Source organism: Vigna umbellata, chromosome 4 (assembly GCF_029865625.1).
Source record: "Vigna umbellata cultivar VRB3 chromosome 4, Vumbellata_1.0, whole genome shotgun sequence".
NCBI lineage: Eukaryota > Viridiplantae > Streptophyta > Magnoliopsida > Fabales > Fabaceae > Vigna > Vigna umbellata.
In genome coordinates this window covers 4580259-4595565 of record NC_142168.1, presented here as the reverse complement: position 1 = coordinate 4595565, position 15307 = coordinate 4580259, and the positions used below count along the sequence as shown (strand labels likewise).

General features: G+C 29.9%; 1 protein-coding gene across 1 annotated transcript; it reads right to left on the bottom strand.

Annotated features, from left to right (window-relative positions):
- Positions 1 to 8226: 8226 nt before the first annotated feature.
- LOC124832177 (BON1-associated protein 2-like) lies at positions 8227 to 8823 on the bottom strand. The gene has a single exon (XM_047306314.2). The coding sequence runs from the start codon at positions 8754 to 8756 to the stop codon at positions 8265 to 8267; it is 492 nt and encodes a 163-aa protein (XP_047162270.1). The 5' UTR covers positions 8757 to 8823; the 3' UTR covers positions 8227 to 8264.
- Positions 8824 to 15307: the final 6484 nt, after the last annotated feature.

The window sequence follows — 15307 nt, the reverse complement described above, 5'->3', positions numbered from 1 at the left end:
TTGAACTGTACGTATTTGATGGAGAGCTTGCTTTCTTCGTCTGTCACTGTTTTGGAGGAAATTAGAAGGAAAAGCAAAAGTTGAAAAGTAAATTTCAGTGGGAATGGTCTTGTTAACGGAAGATTGAATGAATCTTTACTTTTCTCAACAAAAGTTGTTAGAATTTGTAGATTTTTCTGCAAAAAGAATTTCATTATTCTGCGTGTCTCAGTGGGCAAGTTTATCACGGTGATTTAAAATTCTAAATGTATGATATTTAGCAGAATAAATAAATTTTCAGAGTTTTTTAACATAACAAGTAAATTAAATTATATTTGTAAATAAAATATCTTTCCTTTTAGCTTGAAAACAAAATGTTTAGATTGACGTGCAAGACAGTGGAGAAACATGAAACTATTCCTTTTGTTTTTCTTTGCTGTGAGCGAAAACGTGGGGAAAAGTTATAACCTGAAAAAGAGAAGCGTGGTTAAATAGACAAGAATAATGTTAAGTGCTAAAGTTCTAATTTTCCAGGTACATGCACGTTTTCTGAATTGCGACAATGAGATCGTTTTCTGAATTGCTTCGTCTTGAGAAAAGTAGTCTTCATAATATATTTTTGTTTTTATGTTCTACCTTTTTTTTCTCTAGGTTTTTTAATTCCACACTATCACCCCTTTTATCTTTGTTTTATGGTAGTCTATTCAAGTTATATATATTTTGGATACAGGGGTCGAAGATTTCTACAAAATACTATTTTACACTTTTCTTTGAGTCACTTGAGATAATTCTGAACGCGTTTAAGTCAGTAATTAGTTTGATTGGATAAACTGAAAAATCTTAAATTTGTATTAAATGTCATCACCTACCTCTAACCTCTATTCATAGGTTTCAAGATGGGCTTATTTTTTTAACTTTTACCGGTGATCTTGATCAAGAGCTATGTTTAAGGGTCTTTATCTTGGAGGTCGTCCGTTTTGTCTCCCATCTCCATGACCGGGTGGTCAGTTAATAAGAAATACTTGTCTTGGTTGGATGACGCCTGATGGTGTTAATCACAACTTATTGGAACCGGTCGCTTATTCTTGGTGGACTTATACGGCAGTCCAATACTTTTACTTTTTAATTAATTTATCTTAATTTATTTTATATTCTAAAATGAAAATATTTTTCTATTAATATTAAATAAATGTTGAGCAGAAAATATAGTGTTTGTATCTCTCGCAACTAACCCCTTTAAGTGAATAATACTTAAAGACAAACTTTTTCCTACGTAATATCTAGTAAATATTTTAAAATATATATATAGAGTAAATTAATATTTACATCTAGCCAATCACGAAAACTTAGTATACATCTAGAGTGTACACAATATTTCAAAGAAAAATAGTAATAATAGTAATATAATAAGAATAATATCACTATAAGTGCCGCAATACACGAAAGAACCATGTCATGGACGAGTTACGTGATTAAGTAGATGACGGCTATCTGGTGCATGCGAAAATAATATAGTATTAGATTTATGAGATTAAATTAAATTTAAATCTATTTTCTAATATAGTATTAGTAAAGTTTTTTAAATATACTGAGCCACCTGCTAAAAGGGCAAAGAAGGAAAAATGTAAGAAAGCTATAATGAAATGAAAAATGAAAAATGAAAAAATAGAAATAAATGTAAAAACATTTTAAAACGTTCCTCCATTAGTGTTAATCTTGTTCTTTGTGCTCCAAAAGCCAAAATACTTAATTGGACAAAATATAGAACTTTATTTTGACTAAAATTCTCTTTGAGACATATTTCCAAGACTAAAGTGTCTAGTGTTTAGAAAAACTCCTTAAACTGATTATGATACGATTGTAATATTATTGTATAACTAGCTATCTGCCAAATATAGCATTTACGTTTCTTACTTGTTAAGTTAAACAAAGATACTTCATAAAGTCATTCTCACGCATGAAGAAGAGAATTAATTAATACTAGAATTTGGTAAGATAACATTTTAATGAAAAACACAATAAACAAAGAAAATCTCAAAGTTGATCCGGATCTTATTCATGAAATTAAGAAAGAAACTACGTAAGAGAAGCAACAACAAAATAAGAAAGTTGCACATCATTACAACATTTGAGTAAAAAAATTTGAAACTTAACACAAAGATTCCTTCAACAGGAATAACTCTAAAAGCAATTGTTGAACTTCATCCTAATAGCAAAGTCTTGCACAACCACTTCAAGAAGTAATAATTCCGATCTTCAAAATGTTCAGATTAGCATAATACACAACGAGAAGAGTCTTGAAGGTCGAAGAGAGATCACACTTCATCTAATCAAGATAAAAGGGTGGCTGAGTCCTATGCTCCTATAGAGAAACTCGACATTCTAATACTCAAGTACTAGAAGAATTCAACAAGTACAAGAGTAACTTGGAATCAGTGTCGAAATACAGAAATAAATTTGGTGTTCCAGTGATCGAGTATAGGAGAAACTCAACATTTCATGTATTCGAGTAAAAGAGCAACTCAATGTTGTAGTGACCGAGTACAGAAGTAGTTTGGTGTTCCAACACCCGAGTACAACAACAAATCGACGTTTCAATGCCCGAATACAAGAGCAACTCGACATTCCAATGCCTGAGTACAAGAACGACTTGATGTTTAATTCAATACTCAAATACAAGAATAATTCAGTAAATATAAGAACAATTTGATGTTTCAGTGTTTGAATATAAAAGTGAACTTGGTGTTCCATTGATCAAGTAAGGAGAAACTTGGCATTCCTAGTACCCGGGTACAAAAGCATGTCAACGTTCAAGTAACTGGGTATAGAAGCAATTCAGTGTTCCAACACTTAAGTACAAAAGCAAGAGTAGCTCAGCGTTACAATGCTTTAGTACATGATCACTCAGTGTTCCAATAAGTACAGAAGCAACTTGATGTTCCAACACCAGAGTACAAGAATAAGAGCAACTCAGTGTTCCATACCCAAGTACAAGAAGAATTTAGTTAGTAAGAAGAACTCGGTGTTACAGTACAACAATAACTCAATGTTCCAATATAGAAGTAACTTAATGTTTCTATGACAAAGTATATGAGTAAGTTGACGTTCTAGTGTCTGATTATAGGGGTAACTTGGCGTTACATTACCTGAGTACAAGAGAAGATAACAACCTAGAGTTATAATACTCAGATTCAAGAAAGAATGATGTAGAAGATAGACCTAATCTGGACTATGCCAAAAACTTTAAGTATAAAGAAAGCTTGCACTCATCTGGGACAAACCGTATTGCATTACAAATTCCCTCTAGAATAAAGTCTACAAACTAAAAGAGGTCAAATAAAAAGTTTATCCCGAGCGAGGATGTGGAATATAACCTACTTAAAAATGTATTACAATTAAGGTATGAGGAAGTCTGTAGTTTTTTTCCTTCACTTAAATTTTGCTCCTAAGTTGGGTTTTGTTAGGAAAGGTTTTAACGAGACACTTGAGTTATATAGATGGTAACATAAGCAAAGCCCTCAAGCGAGACACCAAATTACGTAGATAGTAACACATGCAAAGCCTTCAGACTAGGCATGAAATTACTTAGACAGTAACATAAGTAGAGCCCTCAAATGCGGTACCATGTTATTTAGATAGTAACATAAGTAAAGCCCTCAAACGATGCACTAAATTACTTAAATAGTAATCTAAGAAAAGCTCTCAGATGAGGCACCAAGTTACTTATACATTAACATAGGAAAATCCCTCAAACGAGGCACTGAGTTATTTAGGTGGTAACATAAACAAAAGTCCTCAAATGAGGCACCGAGTTACTCAGACAGTAACATATGCAAAGCCCTCAAATGGTACATCGAGTTACTTAGACAGTAACTCAAATAAAGCCCTCAAATGAGACACTAAGTTACTAAGACGGTAACATAAGTAAAGCCCTTTAACGAGACACTGAGTTACTTTGACAGTAACCCAAATAAAACCCTCAAACGAGGCATTAAGTTACTTAGCCAACAACATAAAGCTCACAAACATGGTACCTTATGCCTACGAACGCGGTGCCCAGAGTTATCTAGATGATAACATAATCCCACAAATGTGGCACCCGAGTTACTTAGACGATCACATAAGTTAAACCCGCAAATGCGATACCATGTTACCTAGACAGTAGCATAAGTTTTGCCTTCAAACGAACCACCGAGTTACCTAGATGGTAACAAAAGTCCACAAACATGGCGCCAAAGTTACCTAGACAGTAAGACAAGTAAAGACCGCATACATGGCACCGAGTGACCTAGACGATAACATAAGTTAAAGCCCGCAAACGTGACATCCGAATTACTTAGACAATTACAAAAGCTCACAAAACGAAACTTGAGTTACCTAGACGGTAACAAAAACCCACAAGCATAACATCCTGAGTTATCTAGACGATAACATAAGCCCACAAACTTGATACCCGAGAGTTACCTTTGCGATAACACAAGTTAAGCTCGCAAACACGAGATCTAAGCCTATCTAGATGGTAGCACAAGTTAAGTTTGCTTAGACAACACCTTAGCCTACTTAGACGGTAGCATAAAGTTAAGCTTGATAGATGACATCCGAACTTGCCTAACTTAATTGGTGTTGTGTCTTTCGAGTAATTCTCTTTCTTTTGATAAATGTATCTCTCTTTTGATAAATGTAACAATTTTTTTATTTTAAATTTTAAAATATTATGTACAATGAAGATTTGACTATGGACTATTCAAATGAACGAAATTGAGAATACGAAAATATTTTTTTTAAATCATCTAATAAATTAAGAATTTAGACGATTTAATTTCAGAAAATTAATAATTACTTTTTAAAAATGCAATATGTACTATATGAAGTATACCGATCGAAATCGATTGTCATTAAGTAGGTACTAATAGGCTAGATTGCCTTACATTCTACAAGTATACGGCATTAATGATTAATTATTGGGTTTGATTACTTAAAATATATTGCACTAATGGTTAATTAATGGACGTGACTGTCACAAGCCTTATAAGTAGACAGTTGATGTTCAGGTAGAATCACCTTTTTCTATCCTAATAAAATATAGACCTCTTTATGAAACATATCTGAGCGTCACCTTTTTCTATCCTAATAAAATATAGACTTCTTTATGAAACATGTCTGACTAGAGCGTCTAGTGTCTTCTGCAGGTCAGAAACTCATTGTAGTGGATCGCATTCTCGGAGAGGATTAAAGATCAAAAGAGAGTAGAGCAAGGAAGGACGACCGACCTTCGGACCAATTCAACCAAAACACAATACATATAAAAAATTACACAAAAAGAAAATATGTTTACTTAAAATTATAATAAATAAAAGTATGTACAATATTTAAATAAAGTTAAATAATATAGAGTGAGTGAAACAATTGAAAAGTAATAAAAAGTTATTAAAAAAATCTTCTAATAAAATGAAAAAAAAAATATTCCTCCTTCTAACTTCCGTTCATTTGGAGGGATTCCATGAACCTTTTCTGCCTGCCTACAATTTTTGTCGGCCCAGATCATAAAGTTAAAAGAAAATATAATTCTATTATTATTCAATTGATTTCACAAAAGTGGCTTTAAAAAGTCCGGTGAGCCGTTTTAAAAAGTCCGGTGAGCCGTTTTTGAAGGAACGTAAGGATTTGTTAGGGTTTTTATTAGATTATCTTTGGTATCAAAGAATTTGATGCGCGTGAAAACCTATATATGCGTTTTATTCTGGAATTAAATAATATATATTTCTTTAACATGAAAAAGGTATTTTTATTGTCTGAAAATACACAAATATTTTACTGTTTAAGGTTTTTTGAAGTAGCCTTTTAATTAAAATTGTCTTTTAAGTAGCCTTTCAATCAAAATTTGTTCTTGATAGAGTTGTTTAAGGATAATTGACATTGATAAGATTGAAGTAAACTTTTGCTTATAATTTTCGCTCGCCACGTTGAAGTATTGTTATTTCAAAATATATTATTGATATTAATGGTCTAAAGTCCAGTGAATCTAAAATTGTTTTGAAGTCTAAGTTTTAAGGGTAATTGTTTGTTTAAACTATTTGGAGGTATTTGAAAAAGTATTTTAATGTCAAAATTAATTTAAAGTTGACAATTGAGATATAAATAGTGAAGTAAATCTTTATCACCTATTTTTTTTTATCTCAAATCTATATTTTTATATTTTAAAATAATTTTTTTATTAACGTATTATGATTTAATTAAGGATAATCATACTTTAAGTTAATCAATACTAAGATTAATTATTTTGACACTTTCGTGATTTTCTATTTAGTTTATAAATGATTGAACAATCATACTACCGGATAATTATAATACATTTATAAATAATTGACTAGTTTACATGCATTTAACTATAAATAGCACCGTATAACATGCATGAAAAAATCCTTTAAAAAAAGTATACGTATTATACTATATCATGAATGATATGTCACCGTCAATTGATACTTTGATACCTCTTTCCGATATAAGTTAAAAACAAGTTAAACTAAAATTGAGTTCTAAATAGAAATTAACAAACAATTTTTCATACAGAAAACCTTCAATAATAAAGGAAAACTACATAATAAATAATTCCAATTTGATTTTTACTACGGAGAAGAGCTTTATATGTGTGTAAATATAAACAGGACAACATTTACACTTATTATTAACAGGAGTATTTTTCTGTATTTAATTGAAAGTGATTATACATGACCTTTTTTATATCACACTTGCACATGATGGGACATGGTTGCAAAGAGATATATTAGTAAAAGATTAAATAATAAGATGTGAACTAAACTTACCAAAAAAGTTCAAATCCAACTTCACTTCAAAATATTAAAGTAATAAATAATAGGTTTTAATTATGAACGTTATGTTTATATATTACTTAATGATAACATCACGGTGAATTACTGTATTCGATGTATTTGATGTATTATTCATTTTGAAACCTTACGTTGTTTTGTTCAGTTTTTTCTTAAAAAAAACACCTCAAAAAATTTAAGAAAAAATAAATATTTGGTTTTTCTTTAATTTTAATTCTTAAAAAATGTGTAAATATTAGATATATTGAAACAAGTCTTTAATCGGGATTTAAACATCTCTAATGAAGACTAATAGAATAATAATTTATTTTTGGAACTTTCTTTTCATTTTTATCTAATCTTTCAATTTTAATTTTTATCTAACATTTCAATTTGAAGTGTTTTTTTGAAATAGTATGATATTATAGTCAATCATTATATTTAAGGTATTATATGTGAACCTGTAATTACTTTTGTATTTAAAAAGTATATCAAAAAGTTAAAAAAGAAAATTTAAACTATCCTTGAAATCTGAAATATATACTAATCTCACATCATTTAAAAATTCAAATCAAAATCAATTTAGATGAATTTTTAGTCTTAAAACAAAATTATAATAATATTTTAGTGTGGAAAAAAGAATATACAATAGTTATATATAATATTATTCGTTCTTTTTAGAGTATAAGGATTCTCATAATCTTAAAAACAAAGAATTGAAAAATCAAATTTGATCTAAATTGTTTTTTATTTGAACTTCTAGACTATACGAGACTCGTGTATATATTTAAGACTTAAGGATAGTTTAAATTCCCTTCCCTTCTCTAGTTACAGGTCATAACTTGCTGTCAGGAATTTGTTCTACCTGTCAGCAAACTGTTGTTGCCTATGACAATACTTCAATGTGAAAAAAAGAAACGTAATCGATCTGCAACTATAGAATAAATCCTATGCTTAAGTTTGGCCAGGTTTGGATATTTTCTAATCCTCATAATAAGTTAGTCAATGAATTTTAATTTTATATAACTTCTCTCAGTTCTTAATTTTTATTTTCTATATAAATTAATTTTAACTTCTGTACAAATATTTGTAAAATTAGGTTTAACATGCTGACCTCACCAAGTGTTGATTCTGAAGAATTGAGTTTTTAACTAAACACACCACAACAATCATTCTCGAGACTAGATTTAGAACTCCTTAAACTGATAAATGTTGTCTTAGTTACTTGCAAAAGTGTGCTTCTGCATGAAATCTTGTTCTAAAACTTACATTTTATAGTCAAATATAAATTTGCATTTGGTAAAATAATTTCTTGTTATTCACTCAGCCAATTTATTTTTATATTTAGTTGAATAAATCGATTTTAGTATTATAAGTTAATTATTTATTTATATAAATAATTTGAGTGCCTTAATCAAGGTTAAACAGTTGAGCATATTTGGTTCGGCATTTCTTAAATCAGTCATACATTAAATCATTTCCAACAACGTTGCCAGAAGAAGAACACAGCATGTCCCGTTCCCTAACCCTAACATTGAACTTAATAACCCCACTGCGCCTCCCTTCCCAATCCCTCAACCCGTAACTCAGAATCTGCAGGTTCTGCTCCGCCGCCGCCGCAGCGCTGAGCAACTCGGCTATGGCTATCCTTGCTATCCCAACGTCCTTCATGCTCGGCGCGTTCTTGCACTTCACTGTCAGCGTGACGGACCTCGCCTGTGCCGGCACGTCCACCTCTAGCTTCTCGTTCCATGACGGGTTGCCACTGCCATCGCTGGTGGTTTCTACCGTGGCCGTGCCGGTTGCGTAGCTGGCGATGGAGTCCGCTCGCACCACCACGTAGAGGCTCTGAGCAGCGTGCCTCCAGTTGGCGTGGAGGTCCTCCACCGATAGAACAGTGAGGTCTAGGGTTCTCTTTAGAGAGTCGTGTGGTCGGGGTTTTGAGTCCATGGGAGAAGGTTGGAGAGAAATAGGGTTAGAACTTGGTGCGGGTTTTGTTGATGGACAAAGGAAGGAACGGAGTGTTATATGTACTTATAATAAAGTTTCTTAATTTTATTTATTTTTAATTTTACATCACTATGAATAAATTAAATAATAAGAATATATTTGATGTTTCCTAAATTTTAAAAAGCCAAACTCTTTTACGGATCTTACCGGAAAATATTAAAGAAATTTATATTCTTTATTCATTATCAGTGTGAACACTTACATGTATACATTTTCTTTCTTATCATAGTAAACATTAATATAATAATAATAAAATTAAATATAAATAATTTTCATAATTTTGTTAAAGTCAATTTACAGTATATAAACAAATAAATACAAATTTAACTTTCCAAGTTGATTTTATAACTTAACATGACAAGTGTGTTGTAAATTTCAACTTAAAAATAGATTTTGTAAAATTATATTAGATCTAAAATTTATTTTTAAATAGTTTTTATTTATTTTGTATGTAATGATTATTTTAACTTGAAAAAAATAGTTAAGTTTTAAAAATGATTAAATTAAAAAAAAATTACATAAATATAATTCATAAAATAGTTATATATTTTAGTTTCAAAATTATATATTTATTAAAAAATAAAATTAAGAAAAGGTATACCAAAAGAGTAAATTCTTTTTATATAATGGTATAAGGAAAATTTTTGTGCCAATTTATTTATAGTATACTAAAAAATAAAGAAATAATGCAATAAATGTGAAACATGAAATACATAACAGGAAAAGGAATCTGAATGTACCCACCGTCCAAAAACATTAAGAAATTCATCTTAATAGAAAACACATCTTATCGAATATATTCTCTAAGCAATGAAAACACATTTTTTTCACTAACCTAATAAATTTTTTTTATCAATAATAACAAATATATATTTAAGAGAATCAATTGAGCTCGATTTTAAAAAAATTAAAAAGTGAAATAAAAGTTCATCTGAAATCATTACAGAAAGCCTCTCCAATCTTATATATTTTAAAGTGTTGATTATTAAGATGGATCTCATATACATTTTAATAAGAATTATATCTGTTACTACTGAGTAGGATGGACCGACCGGATATGCTTAGTTGCTACTAAGTAGGTTAGATCGATCGTCCAACGACCGACCGAGTACGTAAGGGTGATGGAAGCCGGTAATTCCCGAACGGACGCCAGGGTGATATTCGCGAACTCTCCAGCCGGCTGGAGACAAGCTTTTGAATGACAAGGAATGTATACTTGAATGACAATGAATGCATAATTAATGAGGTAACGGTCATTGTCGAACAGTTAAGGTGAGCATTGATGGTCATTAAGAAGTAAATTAATAGTTAATATTCCTTGAAACCCTATAAATAATAGGGGATTAAGGAGGTAAGCTCTGATTTGACTAATTTTCACTAGACTTGCGAAGATAAATTCTGACTTGAGCGTCAGAGGTGAGACGGAAGCGAGAAGGACTCATCGGTGAAGGAGGAGCGTTCCCGAGCGGTAGCTGCAGGAGTTTTCCTCAGTCTCTTTCAGCGGAAACAATATCTGACATCATTATAGAGCTCTCCAATTTATATATTTTAAAGAGTTGTTAATATTATTAAGATAGATCTTATATACATTTTATTAATAATTAAAAATAGAATTATTTAATTTTAACCTAAAAACTAGAAAAACTTTAAGTTTTGTTCTTTTGAAAGAAATGACTTGAGATAGAGGATGGATTTATATGAATTTAAATATAAAGTGTGTGTTGGCTATTTTAAGAGGTTTGGAGGTGACGTGGATTTATGAGTAAAATTTGTCGTGAGAGATTTGACTAATGTGAAAAATTAAATAAAATTTTTAATAAATTAGAAAATAAGACTATCAATTGATTTTATGTTAAATGTAATATAAAATTATATTTTTAGATGAATTAAAATTATTATAGAAATTTTTTTAATGAGTAATTTTTTTACCAAATATTAATTGAAATAAATAAAGAATACAATATATTTGGTATTAAAAAAATTAATATTTTAAATTTTAATATTAAAACTTAAAATAATTAAAGATTTATTATCACACAAGTAATAAGATCAACTAAAAATATGTCATAATATAGGATGAGAACGTATATTACAAGAAACAATATGATTTATGATCAATCAATGTTTAATTCTTTCATTCATATAATTTTGTAACTTATAACAATGTATACATTATGTGTACACAAGCTTGAATGAACTCACTGTTCACCACCAAACAAAAGGCACACAACACCTCCTTCCATGATATATCACCTATAATATGGAATGAAATTCAAATCAAATATAAAAAATTTTCATCAAACAAAACACATGGCAACATCATCACCTCTACCATAAGTAACTAGTAGGAACTCCTAACCACGAACCACCAAAATCCACATAAATCAAACCACTCAACACCCTCCAATGGTGAAGTTACCTCCACCACGAACGGTTATCACCATGTCGCCTCCACCAACGACCATCATAGGTCTTCGGTTCAACTATCGAACCACCTCATACAACCTGTCCAACACTTCCTATAACACAACACATTTTTTAGAACAAGTGAAAGCTTTGGAACCGGTTCCAGGTACACAAGAAAACAAATTCCAACACCTTAAAATTGATTCCAAACAAACGAGAACGTATTTCATTCTTCTTGGAATCTATTCCAAGTTTTCACATATTCGGTTCCAAATCTTCACAAATTCGATTCAATGCATGTGTCATGCCATTCAACCTGCACACAAGAATTATAATACGAATCTAACCAAGTTTTTATTATAAAAGAAGATGTATGTTTTGGAGTGTTGGGTTGCTAAGCTATTATGCTACCCATCAAACATCTACTCTACCGGGTTGGTATGATGTTGAGCTTCTATGCTGTTAGGCTACTATAATGTTTGTTGGACTAACATGCTATCGGGTTTCTTGGATGTTAAGCTTCTATGCGCTATCGGGCTATTGTGATGTTTGTCAAGGCTACTCTTACTATAATACTTTCCATAAACCATGAACAACACACTTGTCACAATCATTATGTACTCACCTAGATTTGAGCAGTGTGCACTAGTAAAAAATAAGGATTTTAACTCGTCCATTTGACATCGGTTTTGTCTAAACCGAAGCATAAAATGATGCAGTGACATTTTTGTAACTATCGCAAACGTATATGCTTCGGTTCAAAAAGAAATGAGGCCTAAAGGGGTCTACAACTTCGGTTGTTTAGATAACCGAGACATAAAATAGCTGATTGTTTATTGTCTTTAGGCAACAGTTCTTTACAGAACAAAGGCGGTAGAGGCTTATTGCTTCGATTAAAAAAAAACTGAGGTAATAACATGCGTTTATGTTTAAATTTCGTGAACAGAGGCATTTTTAGACAGAAGTTATCTTCTACGCTGCTGCTCTCTCTTGTATTCGATTTCGTGACCACCATCTTTAACATTTCTTCCAATTTTTCTTTCATTTTTCATTGATTAAGTGCTTAGGAATGATTTTATTTCATTTTGACCGATTGATTTTGTGCACATGTGCTCTTTGCATAGACGCTTTGGGATGTTCATTTCGTTTCATTTCAACCCCAAACTCACCTTCAAGGTTAGATCCATTTTAGGGTTTTCATGTTTTCGTTTGGTTGTTTGTTGGACACCGTTTTGTTTGCAGTGTTTTCTGGACAACATTTCACATTTTATGCTTTCCCGATAAATACAAAACAACGTTTTCTAGACAGTGTTTTGTGTGCAGGTCTGTTTATGTGTTTGTTTTTGTGTTTCTAGGATTATGTAATATATTTTTTGTGATCTGAAATGGTTACAAAAACGATCAATTTATTTTTTTAAAAAATACTTTAGACAACGGTTCTAGTAAAAATCGAGGCAAAAAAAGGCCTATTGCATCGGTTATAGATCCAACCCAAGCAATAGACTCATTGTTTTTTTTCTTTATAGCTTTGGGTTTTTTGAATTGAGGCCAAAAGTCTCAATTTTTTACCTCGCATGAATATATCTCGGTTCTTCAACCACTGTTATAAAACCAAAACAATTGAAGCAATATCCTTGTATTGCACTAGTGGTATAACACCAAATTATCTTTAAAGCTTTGGAAAAACATCACTACACGAGTACTTCGAGGAAACAATATAATACAACTCCCCACCGCTACTCAATTAATAATATATACCAACCAACTATTTAATGACTCATCGAAAAAAACTCAATTGTGCATGGTCAACAAGTCAAAGGTGTATGAGTGTGTGGTCACCTTTGAGGTAATGAATATCTCTTGTATTCTTTAGGAGTCTCATAAGTACACGTAAAAAATAATGGTACATATAAAAAATAACAATAGTATGCCTATGAAAATAAAGTAATAAAAATATTTATGTAAAAACGCTACCTTTATTTCTCAAATATATCTTCATAACAGGGGATGGCGAATTTATATCTATCTCAAAAATTACTTTCCATCGCTTTCTCATCATTAAAAAAACATTAAAAGATATTCAAATCTTCGTTTTATATTCTTCCTCAAGAATAATGCCTTTCAAAATAACAATGTAAATGTTAATGACATAATCATACATAATAACTACTTTATTACATAGGGTTCTTTACAAACCCAATCATGCTTGTAGAAACATCTCTTAAGAATCAGGTTCTAGATTACGTTACCATGGGTTCTTAAATTAAGAATAGGATATAGAATAAGTTTTGATTTCAAATAAATTTTTACACTTATTATATATGTATTATTTTATTTTTATATTTTTTAATTAACTTACTTTTTATGAATATGATTAATAAAAAACAAAATTTTATATTTATGAAAAAATAAAAATAAAAATAGATGTAGAAATTTGTTAGGTTGTAAAATTATAATTCTTCAATGAAAGATTATATGTCGGTCGTGATATATTTACTTTCATAAAATAAAATACACTCAATTCATAACTCGATATAATTATATTTTAATAATATTTTTTTTAATTTAAAATTTTAGCACATATTATTATATTATTGTAGTGATTTTAAAGTAAAATATATTTCTCTTGTTAAAGTATTATTTTTTTTAATTTAATTAGGAGAATAATATGGAAGTACCGTGTTTCATGCATATTTTTCACGGTTGTCCTAGTTCGGAAATTGATTACGTGGGTCCCAGGTGTAATGTGAAAGACCTGCACACAGGACAACTTTTGATCGAAATCTTTGACTTACAAACTTTAATTTGACTTCCCCACCCATCGTTTTTGTTGCAGGAATAAAATAAATATGAATATAAAATTGAGATTTATTTTTATTTTAGATTTTCCTATAGTTTTATTTTTAAGATTTAATAATAAATTGATTTTTTTAATTGAGTTTTTTTTTTCTGTTGTGTTAAAAGACATTATAGACTCATTGAAATTAAAATGTGTGAAATAATGTCAAATGTTGAAAAATCAACTTGTTAATATGTAACTTTTTTTAATATAATTAGATTATTTTTAAAAGAATTTGAGACTCCACGTTAAAAATTATAATTTCATGTAAAAATATATAAATTAAAAACATATTTAATTTAATATAAAATTTGAAAACTCATGTTAAATATTTTTTTCAATGTTTTAATTCATTGTTAATTCTTATTTTATTTGTAGCTTAATAATATATTTTTAATTTTTTTAAACAGGAGGTACAAGATGATAATGAATGGAATTAGGTATATCGCTATTAGTCTATTACTCACGAGATTATTTGTTTAAAAAAATTTATCGATATTTTAAAATTCATGGATACTCATGGATATAAACGAATATTTAAAAAAGATATTATATAATATTTTAAAATAAAATTTAAATAAAATTATAAAAAAATATATAAAATATAATATAAATTAAATTAAACATATATTAAAATTAAATTTTTATTTTTTGTGAGTAGTAGACATCTACGAGAAAAGAAAATGCATTTGGTGATATGAGTAGCAAAATCAATCCCTTTAAGCTATCCTTCAACCGTATAGTCCCATACCTATACAGTCTCTAGATCCCTCTCATTTCGGTGTATGTTCGATTCATTCATGTGTCCCTTCCACTAGAAGCCTGTCAGGAGCCGCTCCTTGTTTGTGCCCCTCGCACATCGTGCCTCTTGCACTAGCGATCACTCCCCGCCCTCGTCAGTGCCCGGGTGTCACATTACCCGTAAATAATAAATACTCCTAGGTACCAACTATCCATTATGAATTTTATCCACGGATGTACAAAAAACTTTTGTCATTCCTACTTACGTATTTTAAAATTAAAAATAAAATTATCGTTTCAAGTTTAATTTGTTGATATAATGTCAATAAATAAAGTTTTAAAAATATATAACATATAATATCTCTATTAGAATATATGTTATAACAAAAGTTAATAACTCAAAAGGAGGAAAGCAAATAATTTTATATAAATTTAAAAATTTTATAGTTCATAAATATAAACGTTAATTATTTTAAATTTTGTTGAATGGAAAATAAATATCTTT